At 36.7% G+C, this 18,018-nt stretch overlaps 1 protein-coding gene across 1 annotated transcript; it reads left to right on the top strand.

Annotated features, from left to right (window-relative positions):
* Positions 1 to 1,181: 1,181 nt before the first annotated feature.
* On the top strand, positions 1,182 to 17,472 carry MINAR2 (membrane integral NOTCH2 associated receptor 2). Its single transcript, XM_055301410.1, has 3 exons — positions 1,182 to 1,346; positions 13,722 to 13,946; positions 17,293 to 17,472. The coding sequence occupies exons 1-3, from the start codon at positions 1,182 to 1,184 to the stop codon at positions 17,470 to 17,472; spliced, it is 570 nt and encodes a 189-aa protein (XP_055157385.1).
* The last annotated feature ends 546 nt before the right edge of the window (positions 17,473 to 18,018 follow it).

Below are 18,018 nucleotides of genomic sequence, written 5' to 3'. Positions count from 1 at the left end.
GCTGCTTCTTGTAAGCTATATGGCACTCTTCTGAAATCTGGTGCTGATACATTCCACATGTGACCCCATTTACCCCTGGAAGAGAAGCCTTCCTGCTGAAGCAGATGGGTTTACGGAGGTGCAAACATAACAAACAACCTGTGTCTTTTTAAAACTGCCAATGTGTTTATCCTTCGCCTTCTCATGGTGGGGAGCTTTCCTCTTTTCTAGATGGAAAACCATATTTTCACAATGAGGAGTATGGGTTGCCCGAGGCAGAGCGGCTTGAAATGCAAGAGCTTATCTCCCTTAAAGTCGCCTCTACTTCTGGCTTAGCCCAGGTCCACAGCCTCACTCCCACCTTGGCTCTCTGAACAGCAGATGGGTTCACTTAGGACAGCACGTCATCCAAACCCAGCAGCCATGGTCCTCTCTGGTTCCAAGTGTACCATACCAACACCAGAACACCCCAGAGGGGGCTCTCCGGCTCGACACAGAGTCAGGGGGACCTCAGATAAGGAATGGGTCAAGGCAGTAGAAGGGGGCGCTAAATTACCGTAGCAAACTCTAAAGCAAATTCTTGCCATTTCTCCGTTCAGGCCAGAGCTGACAACCTAAACGTGGTCAGGTTTCACATGAGCCTGAGACTCTGGGAGTCAAAACAGGAGAAGAAACCAGATCCTGCCCGTCACGTGGGAGGCTGCATAGGCCTGGGCCAAGTCAGCTGTGTTAGCTGGGCGACGTTCAGAGAGAAAAGTGAAGTCATATCTCCCTTCCAGGTGATATTTCATGTGCTCCGATTATGGACTGTGACAGTGAAATTCTGGCAGTCTTTATCCAAAGAATACTTCCTCCGAAACTGATGCTGTGTGGAGAGACATTCAGCCCTACATATCTGATCTGGGCATTTTGTTCAGTTTGATAAGTGTAGCCCCATCTGTCCCAGTCAAGCACCGTGTGTGTGTTTGTGTGTGTGTGTGTTGTATGTGTGTGTGTGGTGTGTGTGTGTTGTGTGTGAAAGGCAAAGCAGGGTGCTGCGTTGTTCTTGGGTGTTGATGTATCGTCTCAAGCGTGCCACCCCAGTGTGGCTGCGAGACCTGGTTTCAGATGCCGGTTGGAGCGTCCTGAGGCTCATTAATAATGGACCAGTCTGACAAGAGCACTCTTGCTTCCTTTGTGTTCCACTGCAGACGAAGGGAGACATGGACCTCTCTGTTTTGCCAAATAACAACCATCCTGACAAATTCCTGCAGCTCGATGTGAAGTCTTTCATGAGGAGCTCAGCAATTCTTCAGGGCAGCCTGGTGAGGTTTCCAGGGGGGAGTTACCTACCCACCCAACGCTGGCAAAACCTTGTGTATTCGCAGGTAAAAATCCGGGAGATCAAATACATGGGGTGGGGCTCGTTTCTTTCTCACTATCTACTCTTTCTTTCTTTTTTTTTTCCTTTTAAGATTTTATGTATTTATTTATGAGAGACATGGAGAGAGAGGCAGAGACATAGGCAGAGAGAGAGAAGCAGACTCCCCGTGAGGAGCCTGATGAGGGACTTGATCCCAGGACTCCAAGATCACACCCTGAGCCAAAGGTAGATGCTCAACCACTGAGCCACCCAGGTGTCTCTTACTGTTTCATTAGTTGTCCCCTAAAGGAAAAAAAAAAAAAAGGCAGTAGGGAACATGGTGACAAAGTAGCATCTCACTCTTACAATATAAAAAAGGCCTTTCTCTCTTCCTTAGCATAAGGAAACTCTCCAATCACTTTATAAAATATGTGAATTCCCCCGACCTTCGTTTTTTGCTAAGCACTAGCTTCTCAGTCTGTCCTTGTTTTATTGCCTCCTTTTCATCTTACTCCTTTCCTTCAGAATTTTTCAAACCACTTGTTACACTTGCAAGTAAGACTCTGGAGGGACAAACCTACCTCTATCTTCTGGTGTGTTCTAAGCACAAAGCAGCAGATGCATGGGGACTGGAACACAGCCTCTGAGACATCCAGGGAACTTGCTTTTGCCTGATTTAGCTGGGCTCCCTTTCATTGCATGCAGAGAAGACTCAGCAGAACAATGGAAAACCTAGTGATTGAAGGAAAAGGAAATAGAGGGGAGCTCTCCTTGGAAAAGTGCTGGCTATCGTCTTAGATACTCTTATTTTCCACAGGTATCCATGTGGACAGGACATAACAATCAGAACTTCAAACCCAGAGCAGACTTTATTTGTTGCTTTCTTCTTTTGCATCTTGCTTCTTTTTGCTGACCAAAGGAGAAGAATAAAACCGTGATGAGTTCCATGTGCTGAAATAAACATAAAGGCCCTGACTGTGGCACAGCTCATGAAACAGGAATAATCTTTGTTTTAAGACGTGAGGGCTAATGGGGTTAAGGGTTAGTCAATTTTGAAACAGGAAGAAGCATTTCATTTCAGAACAGATGTGACTGACCTACAAACCCCTGCAAGTCATTAAATCCTTTGGAGTAGTTCAAATTCCCTGAACAGAAATTTGTTTTCTTTTAAGAAACAGTTGCTACTCATGAGTCCTGGTGTAAAGTGACTCCTTTGTGGTGTGTTTGTGGGCTCCTGGGGACCTTTATCATGAGATCATTCAAATCCAGTACACTCAAATGATTATGTAAGTGTTTCCTCCACCTATAAGGATTTTAATTTATTTCCATCATAAGGCAGCCTGTTATGACAACTGCCTTTGTAAAAAAAAAAAAAAAATTGACTCTTTCCCTTTTATAATCTTTAAAATTCTTCCCACCATCCATACATACCTTTTGGGTTCTCATTTTTGTATTTTAAGCTAGATGCAATGAAATTCCTCCCTTTCCTTCCTTATTGTTTATATCATGGAACAAAATGACTCAAAAATCAGTTCAGAAAACCTTGGCCCTCATATGCAATGAAGTTTAGTCAAAGAAAACATATCCAATAAATTCCTTTGAGGTTGGAAGACATCAATCTAACATCTTTTGTTTGTTACTGGAGTTAACCTATTTCCTTCCTGTGAATCTGCATGGTTTAAAACTCCGTTGAATGTTGTTTCTAAACCTGAGTGAAATGCATGCGATGTTTAAGGGGGCGTTTTTTTCAATAAGTAGGCCCTGATGAGTTGAAGTGGTTTTCCAAGGAAAAACCAAGAAGGTAAATAAAGATCTGCTTCTATGTCTTTAGATATATTACTGGTAACTGTAAACTGCACATAAACCTAGTAAATCTGTTATCCTTTTACTCTTTTTAAGGGTTTTATTTATTTATTCTTGAAAGACAGAGAGAGAGGCAGAGACACAGGCAGAGGGAGGAGCAGGCTCCATGTTGGGAGCCTGACGTGGGACTCGATCCTGGGACTCCAGGATCATGCCCTGGGTCAAAGGCAGATGCTAAACTGATGAGCCACACGGGCTGCCCTATCCTTTACTCTTAAAAAAAAATGTTAAATGACATAGAATAAAGGCCAATATGCTATTGAGATGGTCCATAGGGTTGGGGGGAATAAATCTTACAAATTCAGGTAGTTGGGGAGGCATGACACAAATTAGGACTAACTATGATTTACATTTACTACTTTTATTTATAATATGTGAATAAGTAATTCTTTCCCTGGCTGGATCTTAAAATTCAGGAATGATGTATTTGTGGCATAGAATATAAATCTAAAATAGAAAGACATAATGAAAGTTTTAAGTGGCTGTCATGTACCTAGAAGAAGGCACTGACTATACCAGGTATGTTAAGATGTTAGGTGTGCATGAGGTGGTATCTGTCAAAAGTTCTTCTTTTAATACCCTTACTCGGGGCACCTGGGTGGCTCAGTGGTTGAGCATTTGCCTTTGGCTCAGGTCCTGATTCCAGGGTCCTGGGATCAAGTCCTGCATGACAGCCCCACAGGGAGCCTGCTTCTCCCTCTACCTATGCCTCTGCCTTTCTCTCTGTGTCTCTCATGAATAAATTTTAAAAATATTTTAAAAAAATAAAATAAAACCCTCACTCTGTTGGGGATACATTTAGCCAATGGGTAGAGCAATGAACAAAGAAATTAGAAATTTGGTGTCTTATCTCAAATCCACAGTAAGCCACTTTAAGAGACATTTATTATGGCCCTTATTTGGTTCATGCCTCAGTATTTCCACTTGAAAAAATAGTATAATATTAATTTTATGTATTTTTTAAAAATGAGAACATACAATATGAGATAAAAACAATTGAAAGAAAAGGTTTCCTATAAAAGTTTAAGAAATTATTATTATTTGACAGTATTCCAAATTGTGTTGAAATTATCCTTTCATTGGATTTTGAAAAGACAGTTGATAATACTACATGCCTTTTCCTTATTTATAGTGTGGATGCAGGGCTGTGTGTGTCTCTGTGTGTATGTCTGTGTCTGCATAGATGGTGGTGTTAGGAAACATAGTCAATACATCTGTCAATCCATAACTCAAGTAGTAGATTTTATGCTCACATGAAATCCACACAGACTTCAGAGTTGTGTCGGCTTATCTCTGGGTCTTATAGCACCCAGGTGCATGGTGTTTGGGATTCAGACTACCTCAGGGAATGTCAAAGTACCTAACTACAACCATTACCTCCAAAATTAATAGTACCTCAGCAGTTAAAACACATATCCTATAATCCCAAATATGGGGTTGAATTCCTAAATATATGCATCATATTTATATGCATGATTTATCTCTCAAAGCTTTCTTAAAAACTCACATTCCAATTTCAGAGAAAATTCTGTAAGCCACTTTTACATGCAAAAGTAATTCTGGGCATAAAGAAAAGCAAGCACTTGTTCTCATGCATGCCACTCCCCTCCCCCAGGACACTGAATTCCATGCTGCGGAAACACACAGGTCACCGTGTTTGCAGGGAGAGAGTATGAGTGTATATTTCTTGATTCCACTATATTTATACTTCTTAAATTCTTACACTAGAGAAGTAAAGAAGCTTCACAATAAATTCCATCTCAGTGCAATGAACAAACGTTCGCCAAAATCTAATATTTCTGGTTGTTAAAATAATTTGGGGTATGTGTCTGATGAAGGCATTTGGAATTGTATTCCAAATATTTCTGCCAATCCCTTTATAAAACGAGGTAATGAAAGGAAAAGGCAGATTTTTTTTTTTTTAGTTTAAATGATAAAATATGTTTCAGATACTGTAGTGGGCTCTTTTATTATTATTATTATTATTATTATTAGCATAGACTTCGGAATCTTTTCAGACTAATCTCTTTGTTTTATCTTTTCCTGGCTTCCATCACATTTGTTTCAGAACCCAAGAGCATTCCATGCTAAACCTGTAAGTTGCAGTAAAAGGTCAAGGGTAAGAGATTGCTCTTGCCTTGAGTTCTAGACAGTGTCATCTCCTGGATTTATTTCCTATTCACCTTTCCTTGCCTTTTTTTTTTTTTTTTTCTGTCTTAATAGCTAATTTTTCCCCTTAAATTCTGATGTCTCTTCTCAGTTTTTTGTTTTGGGTGGATTTTTTTTTTTTTTTGGTTGTTTGTTTTGTATGCTATAATTCAACCTGTCTCTGGACATGTCCTTGAGATCTGTCCTGCCTTCCATAAGAATGTCTCTATTCCTAATCCTCCACTTACTGTTCTGAATAGAACAGCCCTGCTTGCCAAATAGTTTCCCATGTTTAAGCCTATATTTGGGGAAATGTTATAGAACCTTTGAAGCACTTAAATTATTATCTGGGAAGTAGACTGGGGGCATCATTTAGTTGCTCAGGGATTTACAGGCAAATATCAAAACATGATTTATCAAGTTAGGCTAAATTTATGTAATTCACAAAATCTCCAGTGGGGTCTGGAATTTAGCTTTGGACAGTGAGCTGCCAGAAACAACACCCAACCTGTCCCCACCATACAACTCTCAGACCAAACCCAAATGCCTCTGGCACTAAAGCCTTAAGGAAGCACACCATCAGTGTTATGAGAGAATGTGTGGGACTCCGGAGCCCTGGTTAGGTGGAGGTGAAGGCAGGGAGACAAGATTCAAGAGAGGCCTGGGTGAAACCACAAAGGCTCAGTAATTGTGAGATTTTATATTTTTATCTTGAAAATTTTGAGGAGTTGGTGAAAAATTTTATGCAAGAGAATCACATGACCAAATCTGTGATTTATAAAGATAGCCATTCTAGCAGTTTGGGAAACAGAATTACTGTAGTCCCTGGGGACCACAAGTTTGTTTGTACTCCCACAAGTAGTAAACAAAATGCCTTGTTTACATTATGATTATAAAAGGGATTTCACTGCATGTACAGATCAAATTGGAGAAAAATGGAAATCTTTATGATCGTGATTCTCCCAATCCATAAACATGGTATATCTTTTTCATTTCAGGACCTCATATGGCCTTTCAATGAGGTCCTATAATTCTCTATGTAGAAGTTTTCATAAAGTTTGTTAGGTTTATAAATCTAAATACTTACAGCACTTACTATTCTTAACACTAGAACTTTTTAAATCATATTTTATAATAGTGTTACTCATGTATGCCATTGATTATTATAGACTATATAAGTATTATATATTGATCTTAAATTCTGAAATTCTGTTAATCTATTCTTTTTTGACAATACATATCCCTGTAATCATGCCATCTGCTGTTTTGTTTCATTATTTAAAATCTTTATTCTTTTTACTTAATTTTACTGTTCTTATTGTATTGCTTGGGGCTTCTGCTGCAGTAACATATGAATGTTTGTGATTATTGACATCCTTGTATTAATTCTGAAACTAAAACAAATGCTTCTAATATTGTGATTATTTGGTAAACTATGCCCTAGAAGTTTAAGGCAGATTCTCTTAATTAGTTTTTAAAGATTTCCTAATATTTCTAGTTTGCTAAGAAAGTATGCTTTAAATATGGTTGAATGTTTTCAAAATCTTTTTCAGAATCTGTTGCGAAATCCTACATCTTTCCCTCTTAATTTAGTGAATTACATTAATCTTCTAATTTTTTAAATCACCTTCCAGGTAAAAATTCTTTCCTGGTATGAGTCTGTCTTATCCTGGTATGTATAATTTATACATATTGTAGAATTATCTTTAGCAATAGATGATTCACAATTTTTGCATTGTGCTTATAAGAAAAATTGGCCTATAATTGACCTTTTCTTTTACTCAAACTGCCTTTGTCAGGAGTTTATACCAACCTCATAAAATGAACTGTGGAATATTCTTTGTTTTCCTATTTTCTGGAAATATTTGACAAAAATAGGAATGATCTGTTTTCAAGACTGTCTGGTAGAAGATGACTGCAATAATCTCTTGGCTGGGTATTTTTCAATATGTGTGCAGTTGGGGTAGATTTTAAGCTATTGATTCAGTTAGCCAAATTATCACGTTTATTAACATTTTCACTTTCTTCCTTAAGTTTGATAAGTTATGTGGAAAACTGCCCAACTGTATATAAATTTTTTTAATTGCTCAGATTATTCTCCTGTTACATTTCTTAATCTCTGCTATGTCTTTACTCATGTTTCTTTTACATTTCTAACCCTGTGGATTTGTGTCTTTTTTCCTGAGTATGGCCAGGGGTGTTTCAGTCTTTCCAGCCCTTCCAGAGAAATAGTTTTCAATACTGTTCATCCTCTCCATTGTGTATTAGCTTTTTCCTTTGTAATATGAATTGATTTCTACTTCTCTTTTAAAATTATATTATATTAAATTGCAGTTAATATGCAGTATAATTTTCTCTACTTCTATCTGTGTTGTTTCTTATTATCTCATTAATTTTCTCATTCTGCTTTTATCATGCAAACATATTTTTCTATAATAATCCTCAAAATACCCATTTCAGTTCTGGTCAACAAATTTACAATTTTCATTTTCATTCTGTTCTAAATTAATTTCCGTTATTATTTCTTTGAAGTGTATGTTTTAGTTTTCTATAAAATGTGGTACTTTAACTTTTTGAAATTGATATATAAATTTCTAACAAAGTTGACCGTGTTTAAACAGCATGATCCATATAATACTGAGTCTTTGAAATTTGTTTTATAGTCTAGCATATTATCAGTTTTTGTAAACATGTAGTATATATTTTAAAAATTAGTATTTTCAATTGTTTAATAAAGATGTCAGTATATTTCACTTGATCAAAGTTGGTTTTATTGCTCAGATCCTCTTTATCTTTAGTAATTGTTTTGTCTGCTTAATACAAATTGTATGTACAAATTTCTCCTTATAATTATCTCCAGTTTTGCTTTATAAAGTTTGAGACTATTAGATGCATACAAGTTTAGAATTATTATATTTTACTAATGATATCTACCTTTATTCACTGTGTAGCAATCCTCTGTATCTAACAGTCTTTTATTTAAAACCGATTTTGTCTGGGCAGCCCGGGTGTCTCAGAGGTTTAGCGCCACCCTTCAGCCCAGGGTGGGATCCTGGGGACCTGGGATCAAGTCCCATGTCAGGCTCCCTGCATGGAACCTGCTTCTCTCTCTCTGCCTGTGTCTCTCTCTCTCTATGTCTTTCATGAATAAATAAATAAAATCTTTAAAAAAAAAAAAAGACCTATTTTGTCTGATATGTGTGTGTGTGTGTGTGTGTGTCTATACACACACACTTTCTTGGTGTTAGCTTAACTTATGTTGTAGATACAAATAAACTTCAAGTTTTAGTGACTTAACACAATAAAATGTATGTCTCATACCAGGTCTGATATGAGTGATATGGATGTCCTAGGGCTTGGCTTCCAAATGGAATCCAGACTGTTCCTTCTTGAGGATCTACTGTATCAGAATCTCTGCTGGGCCTGTAGATTGGAGAGTAACCCAAGAATCCAGGGATTTCAGGGGTCAATCCTGAGTTAGGGTATGTCCCAATCCAGTCCTATGTCCTAGTCCATGGGCTGTTGTATGCCCATAAAAAGAAATGGATTTGCTAGCCAGGCCCTGCCACAGTTTATCATTCTTTTAAATGTATTTACATAATATGTAATAATATGCATAGTATGTTTTTTACATAATAACTACATATATAAGTATATTTTTTAAACTATAAACTCTTCCTTTCTGAATGGGAAAAATTAAAGACACAGTAGTCACTATTCCAAAGTAATTCTGAGATCCCATGGGAATAGTTTGTGTGGCCTCCTTCCTTGAAGGTGTGAAAGATTGATTAGACCATGATTCTACTTTTTAGAGGAGAGAGACAGGCAGAGGGAGAAGCAGGCTCCATGCAGGGAACCCAACGTGAGACTCGATCCTGGGACTCCAGGATCATGCCCTGGGTCGAAGGCAGGTGCTAAACCCCTGAGCCACCCAGGGATCCCCTGCTGCTCTCTTTTTGCCGCAAAAGTAGACTCTCCTTCAAGGTAGGCTTCAAAGTTTACTTCTACTCTAGGAAATGTGGAAATCTAGGGTTATTGTCACTGCTTTCTTTTGTTTTGTTTTGTTTTGCTTTGTTTTGTTTTATATCTAAATACCCAAAAGCTTTTAGGTGTAGGCTTGTGATCTCTTTGTTAATATATTTCTTACAGAATTTAGGAGGCAATTTATTAATGTAATCTTACCTGACATAACTGACTACTTGCTGTCAGTTTTATAAATCAGTAAACATGCCTGAAGTTCTCTGAAGGCATAATTCTCAAACTGGCTTTCGTGCCTCCATTACTGTATTCTTAAAGTCAGTGACAACCACATAGAAACTCTCAGGAATAAGAGTTATGAAAGTGCAGCCTTACATGATCTTTATCTTAAGTCACTTTATTCAACTGAGAAATTTCAATAGGCATATTTTGCTCAACTTTTTTTTTCTTAAAGAGTTCTGTGTTTTGGTTTTGGGATCTGCAAACAGATCTTCAACAATGGAAGGATAGAGGGCATCTAATTTCTAGGTTCTCTCTACTCTTTCATTTCTTCTTTCCAACTGTCCAGCTCTTTCTCTAATCTCATCTCTTCCTTGTATCACATTAATGCTCTGATTATTGTAATGTCATTATATGTACATAAATGTTCTGATTATTTGTAAGTATCTCTCCTAGAGCTACAAAGTAGTTGGGTTGCATTATGACAGATGACATTTATGCCAGTTTTTTACTATAGGCTGTGAATAGCCATCAGTCCAGCTGCTGATATGTTTTATCTCTTTCCACTTCTTGGCTGCTAAACCCATGCCACATGTTTATGGAATTTTAAGATATACCATTTTGTGTATTAGGGAGGATAGGCTAGCCTATACTGTGATAGCACATATCCTCACAAAATATCACTAACTAAAAATAAAATATTTTTTAAAGATCTATTTACTCATTAGAGAAAGCAGGGGTGGAGTCAGGGGAAGAGAGAGAATCCTCAAACACACTCCCTGCTGAGCCCACAGTCTGACAGTGAGCTCAGTCCCAGGACCCTAAGATCATTACCTGAGCTGAAATTAAGAGTCAGATACTTAACCAACTGAGCCACCTAGGCATCCCAAAAATAAAAGAGTTTTCTTGCTCATGAAAAGTCTGAGGAAGGGCAGGTAGATTTTAGCGGCAGCTCTTTTCCAAGCAATAACCCATGACCTCAAGTTCTTTCATCCTATAGTTCTGCCATCATACAACCCTTGCTTAATAGTGACACAAAAATGGAAATGAGGAAAGTGAGCCAAAATCTTGTGGGAGACTTCAGGAACCAGGTTCAATGGTGCTATTACTTTTATCCATAAATCATCAACTAGGAAAGAGCTGGCCCCATTATAACTTCAAACCAAACTGGGAAAGGCAGTCATCCTTTATGCTCAGGAGGGGAGAATAAAATTCATACACGTTTAACTAGACACCACAATATGTAGCTCTCATTTCGCTGTAGTTGCCAGTATATCTTTTCACATTCTTTCATTCTCATTCTTTGAGTTCTTATATTTTAGGTATTCCACTTGTAATATTACATAATTTAATTTAAAAAATCTGATCTGACAATCTCTGTCATTAAAAGGTTTAGTCTATTTACACTTAACATGATGCTTTCTAAAATTTCTAATATTTTTCTGAGATTCCCTCTACTCTTTTTTTCAGCTTTGTTGTCTTATGATCAAGTTCCCTTTATCTTTCTACTGCTCTGCTGATAAGGAAACTATATAGTCTTTCTCTATTTTTACTAATATTTTTGTGCTCTCACTGACATGATTTCTTAAAATGTTCTGATCAAAAATACCTGTTAAATTTTCCAGTTCAGTGATTTAATTATCCCTTATTTAAAAACTCACAAATTAATCATTGTTATCTGTTTTATCATAAAATCAAAACTTCCTTAGATATAGAGAGATTTATCCGTTTTCTTTTTTCCTTTTTTTTTTTTTTGCTCAGCATTTCTTTTTGCATCTTAATCTTTACTTTTATTATCAAGTTTCTTCCTTAAGTACATTTTTTAGAGGTTCTTTCTTTATTGGTCTATTAATTCTATAGTCTAAGTTTTTTGTTTGTCTCAAAATGCATTCTATTTTGCTCTTTTTACTGAATTTACTTATATGTAAATGGTGTAAATAATGACTAAAATGTATAAAGAAAAATGGACAAAGTAATGGTGAATACAGAAAAGTCTAGGTAAGCTTTGAAGTGTTGCTTTCCTTTAATATTTAAAAATACAAATTATTTTAGAGTCTGTATGACTAAAATAATAGAATTACTGTTGAGTTTTCCTTTGGTAAATGTAATCTATCCAGAATGTGGGGTCAAGAGTTAAAATCAAATACATGCCTTTTTTTTCTTTCTTAAGTTATTTGAAAAAAATTACCAAAATATAAATGAACCTCAACTATAATCAGTGTTTTTTATCCTGCCATCAAATTCTTAGCAAAGATATTCTATTTTCTCTGCACATATATTTCAGACATGAAATTGTCATGCAACACACAAATAAATGGCACCATGTATTAGGATAGATCTCAGACTTTCAAGAATATGGTTTAGAATTAACGACTTGAATGTTCTTTTTAGACAATAGCTCTGAATTAATAATTATTAAAATTATTTTGTTATCTTATACCTATTAGTTTTTCAAGGTATTAATTGCAATAGAGTCTGTTATTTTTTTCCTGACCCTCAAAATTGTTTTTTCCTCATTTATAGAGCTATCTTACTTAAGAAGCTGAAGAAATAGTCCAGTGGGCAAGAAAACTGGCAAAGTAAATTTGTTAATGCCTGAAGAATTATCCCTCTCAAAGATGATCAAAGATGTCTAGCCTTGAAAACAAAAAAAAACCTTAAGTCAGAATTATGCTAAGCTGAAATGATCTAAATTTCATATCAAATTGTTTTTCTCAATTCAGAAACTTTTTTTATGAAGCCATCCATCTTAAAGACAAATGCTAAGTCAAGATGATATATTATTTCATTGAAAATTTCAGTATTGAAGAATATAAATTGATTTTGAGCAGACCAACAACCTAATAAATTCAGAGATCTCTAACTTGACCTTTAAGTATATAAAAAAATGTATGGGTTAAGAAAATTAAGGAAGCTTAAGGCCAAAGAGAATATGAATGGTTTTATCTAGATGATTCTTTTTTTTTTTTTTTTTTGGCTTATCAGCCATTTCAGAAGGAAACTGTATGTAATACTATTTCACAACCTAGCTTACATAAATATGTACTTAATGTGACCTCTATACCCAATATATGCTAAGGGAATCAGTGTCTTGATGATTAGAAATATAACTCAGAGTAATATTAATTGCTATTTGAAATTTCTCTGTTTAGGAAGACTTAAATATGTGAAACACATGTATTAAAAGATTGCTGTAAATTAATGCAATGTGTCACCAGTTTTTAAGGGTTAAACCTAAGTTTTCTTATGTAGAACTTCTCTCTCTTGAAGCCCATTATAACTGAGGCATTAATCTATAAGCTTTTTGTTTCTTCTTAATTTTATTCAGCCAATGAACAAATTTCAATGCAAAATGTTTCTACCTCCATAATAATTTTACAGTCAAAGGGGTGAAAAAAAGCAAAGTAAAAACCTGCAGGTCAATCATACACATAAAAACATAATTACCCTACCCTGTTAAATTCGAGATGCTGATTGTCCTTGGGCAGGGAGAAGGCAAGGGTTATCAAGACGGGAACATGAGGTATGCTGGTAATGTTCTATTTCTTATTGAGCTATCCATTTATGATATGTGTACATTTCTATAAGTATATTTTGATTCAGTAAAAAAAAGATTTTAAAAATCTATCTTTAAGTCAATATTAGAGCCATCTAATAGCCAGCTAGTCTGTAGACACATAAAGGAGTATGATGCTGTTCTGTCCTTCACATTATCTGAAAAACGAGTCCCAAGAGAGTTTTTTGAAAGCCAAGGCATATCTATAAAATGCCTTTTAATCTTGACGTTGCTGGATTAATACAGCAAGGTTAAATATTATTTTTATCAGTCATGGAATACACAGATAGAAGTAAAATGTCATTAAATATCACTGCAAGTGAGGTGGGAAAAAAAAAACTGGCATTGTCCAGAATTCTGCTATTCGAATTAAAAAACAATGTTCTTTCTCTGTAGTTATAAAAGAGCATTTTCATAAATGATTACTGAAGCTGAACAAGATCACACACAAAGAAGAAAATTTAATTAATGACAGGATTCTAGGTCAGATTAGATTCTAGAATCCTTTCCTCATTCATTGTCCTAATCTGTTGGGTTTCCAGGTGGAATCCACAAATTTTCAGGGGCAGTTATTTCACATTTCATCCTCCAGTGACCCATTGGTAAAAGAAGCCTTGTCCCTGTGCCTCCTAACAGAGAGAAAAGACCATCACTGCTCAGCAAATGAGGCGATCCAATGCAGAGGGTGCTGTTGCTGTGGATCATCCTCCACCATCCTTGTCATCAGTTCTGAAGAATAACCCACTCTATGGTGACATAGGTTTGGAGGAAGCTATGGAAGAAAGAAAAAAGAATCCCTCATGGACCGCTGAGGAATATGACAGGCATTCCCTGCACACAAACCTTTCTGGGCATCTGAAGGTACTCAAAGCAAAGAATCACGTCCTTCAATTGATGAAGAATATCAGCTAAATATTCCTTTAAAAAATGGGTAGTAAGGTGACAAGCACTCTTCACTAGACCCAAATCTCTCGATTTCTGGTCATTTTGGCTCCAGGCATCCTTCTCTCTCTCCTAGTCAATATGTGTTTATTGATTTGTTCTGAGTTTGACTATGGCAGCAATATACTGGCATCTATCTAGTGTAGAGAGAAAGAAATGATGTGACATAGAAAAGTTTACCTAGAAGGTAAAAGGTTTATGAAAATTAATTTGCCAGATTTTGTATGTTTTCCCCTAGTTTTGTGATCATTTATTTCATGAACACTTAAGAATTCCCTATTCTGCATTTATTCAAAAATATTTATTCAGTGCTCTGTCTCAGGCATGGTACAAGGCAGTTCTCACCAAGGGTCATCTTATTCCAAGCCCACTCAGTGATTTAAGATTGCAGATTTACATTTTGGACAGTGTCCTATGTCTCGGTGACAAAGCAAAACAAAAACATTTCAACACAGGAAAAGTATGCAATGAACTCATTCACCCTGCTTAAACCCAACCGCAGTCTTTCTTTGTTTTTTCTTTTTTTTTCTCCCCCTGGTATCATCTATCAAATAGATCTAGAAATACCTGCAAAGCAGGAAGAGTGGCCCTCTGTTTTCTGAGTGGACTGGATTCCTCCCCAGCCTTAGCTTGCCCCTGCCTGCCCTCGGGCCAGGGAGGCCTGACTTTTTCCACTTATACTTCACTTAAGAAGGTGTATATCTGCTCTGAGGCTCATACCTTAAGCACCTGAAGATTTTTTTCTGTTGGAAAGAGGACAAAAGTGTAAACTCTTACACTTAAAAAAAAAAAATCTCAAACGAGCACTCTTGAAATATCTTGTTGTCTGGAGTCTTTGAGGTTTTTCAGTCTCCTGCTAGATTTAATGTATCTCCTTCTTAATGTAACCTCTTTTCCAGGGAAGTTTCCATAACAGACACTCCCCCATAGCAACAGTAATCTTGTGGGCTTTTTTTTTTTAATCAGGAATCTGAAGGTCAAGACTTCTAAGAAGTTAGTTTCTTTTTTTTTCTTTTTCTTTTTTCTTTTTTAATTTTAATTCCAGTGTAGATAAAATACAGTGTTATATTAATTACTTTTTTACTATATTTTTAAAAATGATTCTTATTTATTTGAGGGAGAGAGAGAGAGAGCATAAGCTGGGGGTAGGAGGAAAGGAGAAGGAGAGGGAGAAGCAGACTCCCTGCTGAGCAGGGAACCCAATGCGGGACTGGATCCCAGGACCCTGAGATCGTCACCTGAGCCAAAGGCAGCCTCTTAAACAACTGAGCCACCCAGGCAGCCAATACAGCGTTGTATTAGTTTCAAGTGTACAATATAGTGACTCAACAATTCACCCAGTGCTCATAACGAAAAGTACATTCTTTAGTCCCAATCCTCTGGTTCACCCATCCCTCTAACCCCCTTCCTTCTGGTAACCATCAGTTTGTTTTCTACAGTTAAAATTTTATTTCTTGGCTTCTCTCTCTCTCTCTCTCTCTTTTTCTCTCTCTCTCTTTTTCCTTTGCTCATATGTTTTGTTTCTTAAATACCACATGAGTGGAATCATATCATATTTGTCTTCCTCTGACTTATTTTGCTTAGCATTATAATGTCTAGCTCTATCTGTGTTGCTGCAAATGCCAATATTTCATTCTTTTTTATGGCTGAATAATATCCCATTATATATATGTATACCACATCTTTATCCATTTATCTTTTGATGGATGCTTGGGCCGCTTAAAAAGTCACTTTCTTCAATTAGGAAAGCATGTATTTTATTTCGCAAACATTTCTTGACTCTACACTAGAGGTTCTTCTCTGCCCTTTATTGTTTACATGAATGGCAAAAAAACTATAAAGATGAATATTACTGTCCCTGTTATCAAAAAGCTCATCTAACTGATCAAAGTAACAAACCATCATTATAGAACAATAGAGAGGAAGAGGCTAGTGCTCCTAATAATAGTAGAAAATGCTATGCAGATTCAAAAGAGGACACGATCACACTGGATTATAAAAAGGCTTCATGAAAAGGTTAATTTTTACTGGCTTGAAAAATGCATAGAATTCCAAAAGATATAAATGATTTGCATGAGCAAGGAGGCTCTTCTGTCCAGAGTAGGAAGAAAAAAGACACAAATACAGGAAAGTGAGAGAGTTTGTCAGAACAATAAGGAGTTCAGTTTTGCTCGCACTACAATTTAAGTAATAGAATGATGGGAAAATGAGGCTCAAAAACACTAAAAAAGATGTAAGGCTAAGGAGATTGAACATCATTGGCAATGAGGAATAATACTTTTGTTGGAAAATTCCCTGAGTTCTGTTCAGGAAGATCAAATATAAATATGATGGATGCAATGCTTCGCTAAAACTAGGGTCTGTCCCCCTCCCCCATCCCCCACATGTACAGTTACCTCAGCGTTTGTAGACCTCATGATGCCATCTCTAGCACTTTTTTGAGGGATGCTTCTGAAAGTCATGGCTTTGTTTTAATTAGAATTTCTTTCTATACTTCATTAATTCAACTCCTTTCATCAACATCCCTATCTATATGTCGTAATTAGCAGACAAGCCCCTAACTCATTGTTACCTCTTACAGGCTGTAAGAGTTCCAAGAGCCTTTGGCCAATTCCACTTTTCTACATTACTAAGAGTTTATAAATAAGGAAGAAGAAAATAAGCTCCCTATTTAGTTAGCTAGGAGTAGAATGGAAGAGAGGTTTGGAATTATGGAAGTTCTCCCTAGGGAATGTAGGCATCAGATTTGCCTTTGATTAGGACACAAACTAAATGAAGGATACAAGTAAGGTAGACAAGGATTGCAAGACTATCCTTCTGCATAGCTCATCCATATGCTATTTTAATATTTTACCTTTTCTAAGACCAGGAAGTTGAAATTATAGCGATGTGGTCAAGGAATTTTATTGCCATCACCAGCATGCACCCAGCTCCCTGAGTGTGTGCTCATTCCTCTCCTAGCACAGCACTCAGAAGTCTAAAGCTAATTTACTGACCCCTGAATCTGACTTAAAATCCACTGGGACTAGAGAGGCAAAGAGGGTGGGCAGCTCAGCCTCAAGCCATTGCTGGTGAGAAATAATGATGCTCTTCAAAGCCTAGCCTCTCTTATTTGAGCTGTGACACTTAAGCCTCATCTGGAACAGTGTGAATATTAACCTTCGATACCTCTGACGGTGTCTTGTTCTGCAGTATCAATTAGTCTGTAACATTGACTGGTTAGTGATTGAACCTATTCTGTGTAATCTTTTTTTTTTTTTTTTAGGAAAACCCTAATGACCTACGGTTTTGGTTGGGAGACATGTACACACCCGGTTTTGACACCTTATTGAAAAAGGAAGAGGAACAAGAAAAGCATTCAAAATATTGTCGTGTAGGTCTGATTTTGCTCCTTGTTGCCTGCATCTTGGTTTTCATTGTGACAGTTAGCACATTTTTCACCTGAAGAAACTGCCATAGATACAAGCTGCTTGAAATTTGTTAAAAATCTTTCTAAATAAACATTTGCAGAAAAACATGTTCACGTAGCACAAGTGTACTGTTGTGTGTACAGCTCAGTGTATTTGTCTTATAGAATGCAAATGTTGCTTGAGGTATGCTGGCTTTCTCTCCTTTGTTCTGTGAAGTCTTGGTCAGAATTCCAGAGTGACCTTTGTCCTTTGGGAAGCAGGAATTCTGGGGATTGAAACCACAGAAAAGTCGCTATATGCAAACAAAACTAAACACTTAGGATAGAGAACAAAGCAGCACCAAAAATTTTCAGCAGCTTTGTCTCATCTCTTTGCCACCCCTACCCTTCTGTTGTCCCTAAGAAAGTTGAGCAAATCGTTTTTTTGGCTGACAGGTATGCAGGATAAAACCTTCTGGTTGTGCTGCCTTTTGGGTTAGACTCATGCTGTTTTCTTTTCTTTAACTCCTGCTTAAGCCAGGAAAAGAGTTGGAGGGGCGCTTTATTCACACGTATGCTTATTTTCCCAGGATTGCTTTATAA

Source organism: Nyctereutes procyonoides, unplaced genomic scaffold (genome assembly GCF_905146905.1).
Source record: "Nyctereutes procyonoides isolate TBG_1078 unplaced genomic scaffold, NYPRO_anot_genome, whole genome shotgun sequence".
In the NCBI taxonomy this organism is placed as follows: Eukaryota; Metazoa; Chordata; class Mammalia; order Carnivora; family Canidae; genus Nyctereutes; species Nyctereutes procyonoides.
Note: the sequence above shows the minus strand (reverse complement) of the source record. Positions and strands in the feature narration are given on the sequence as shown.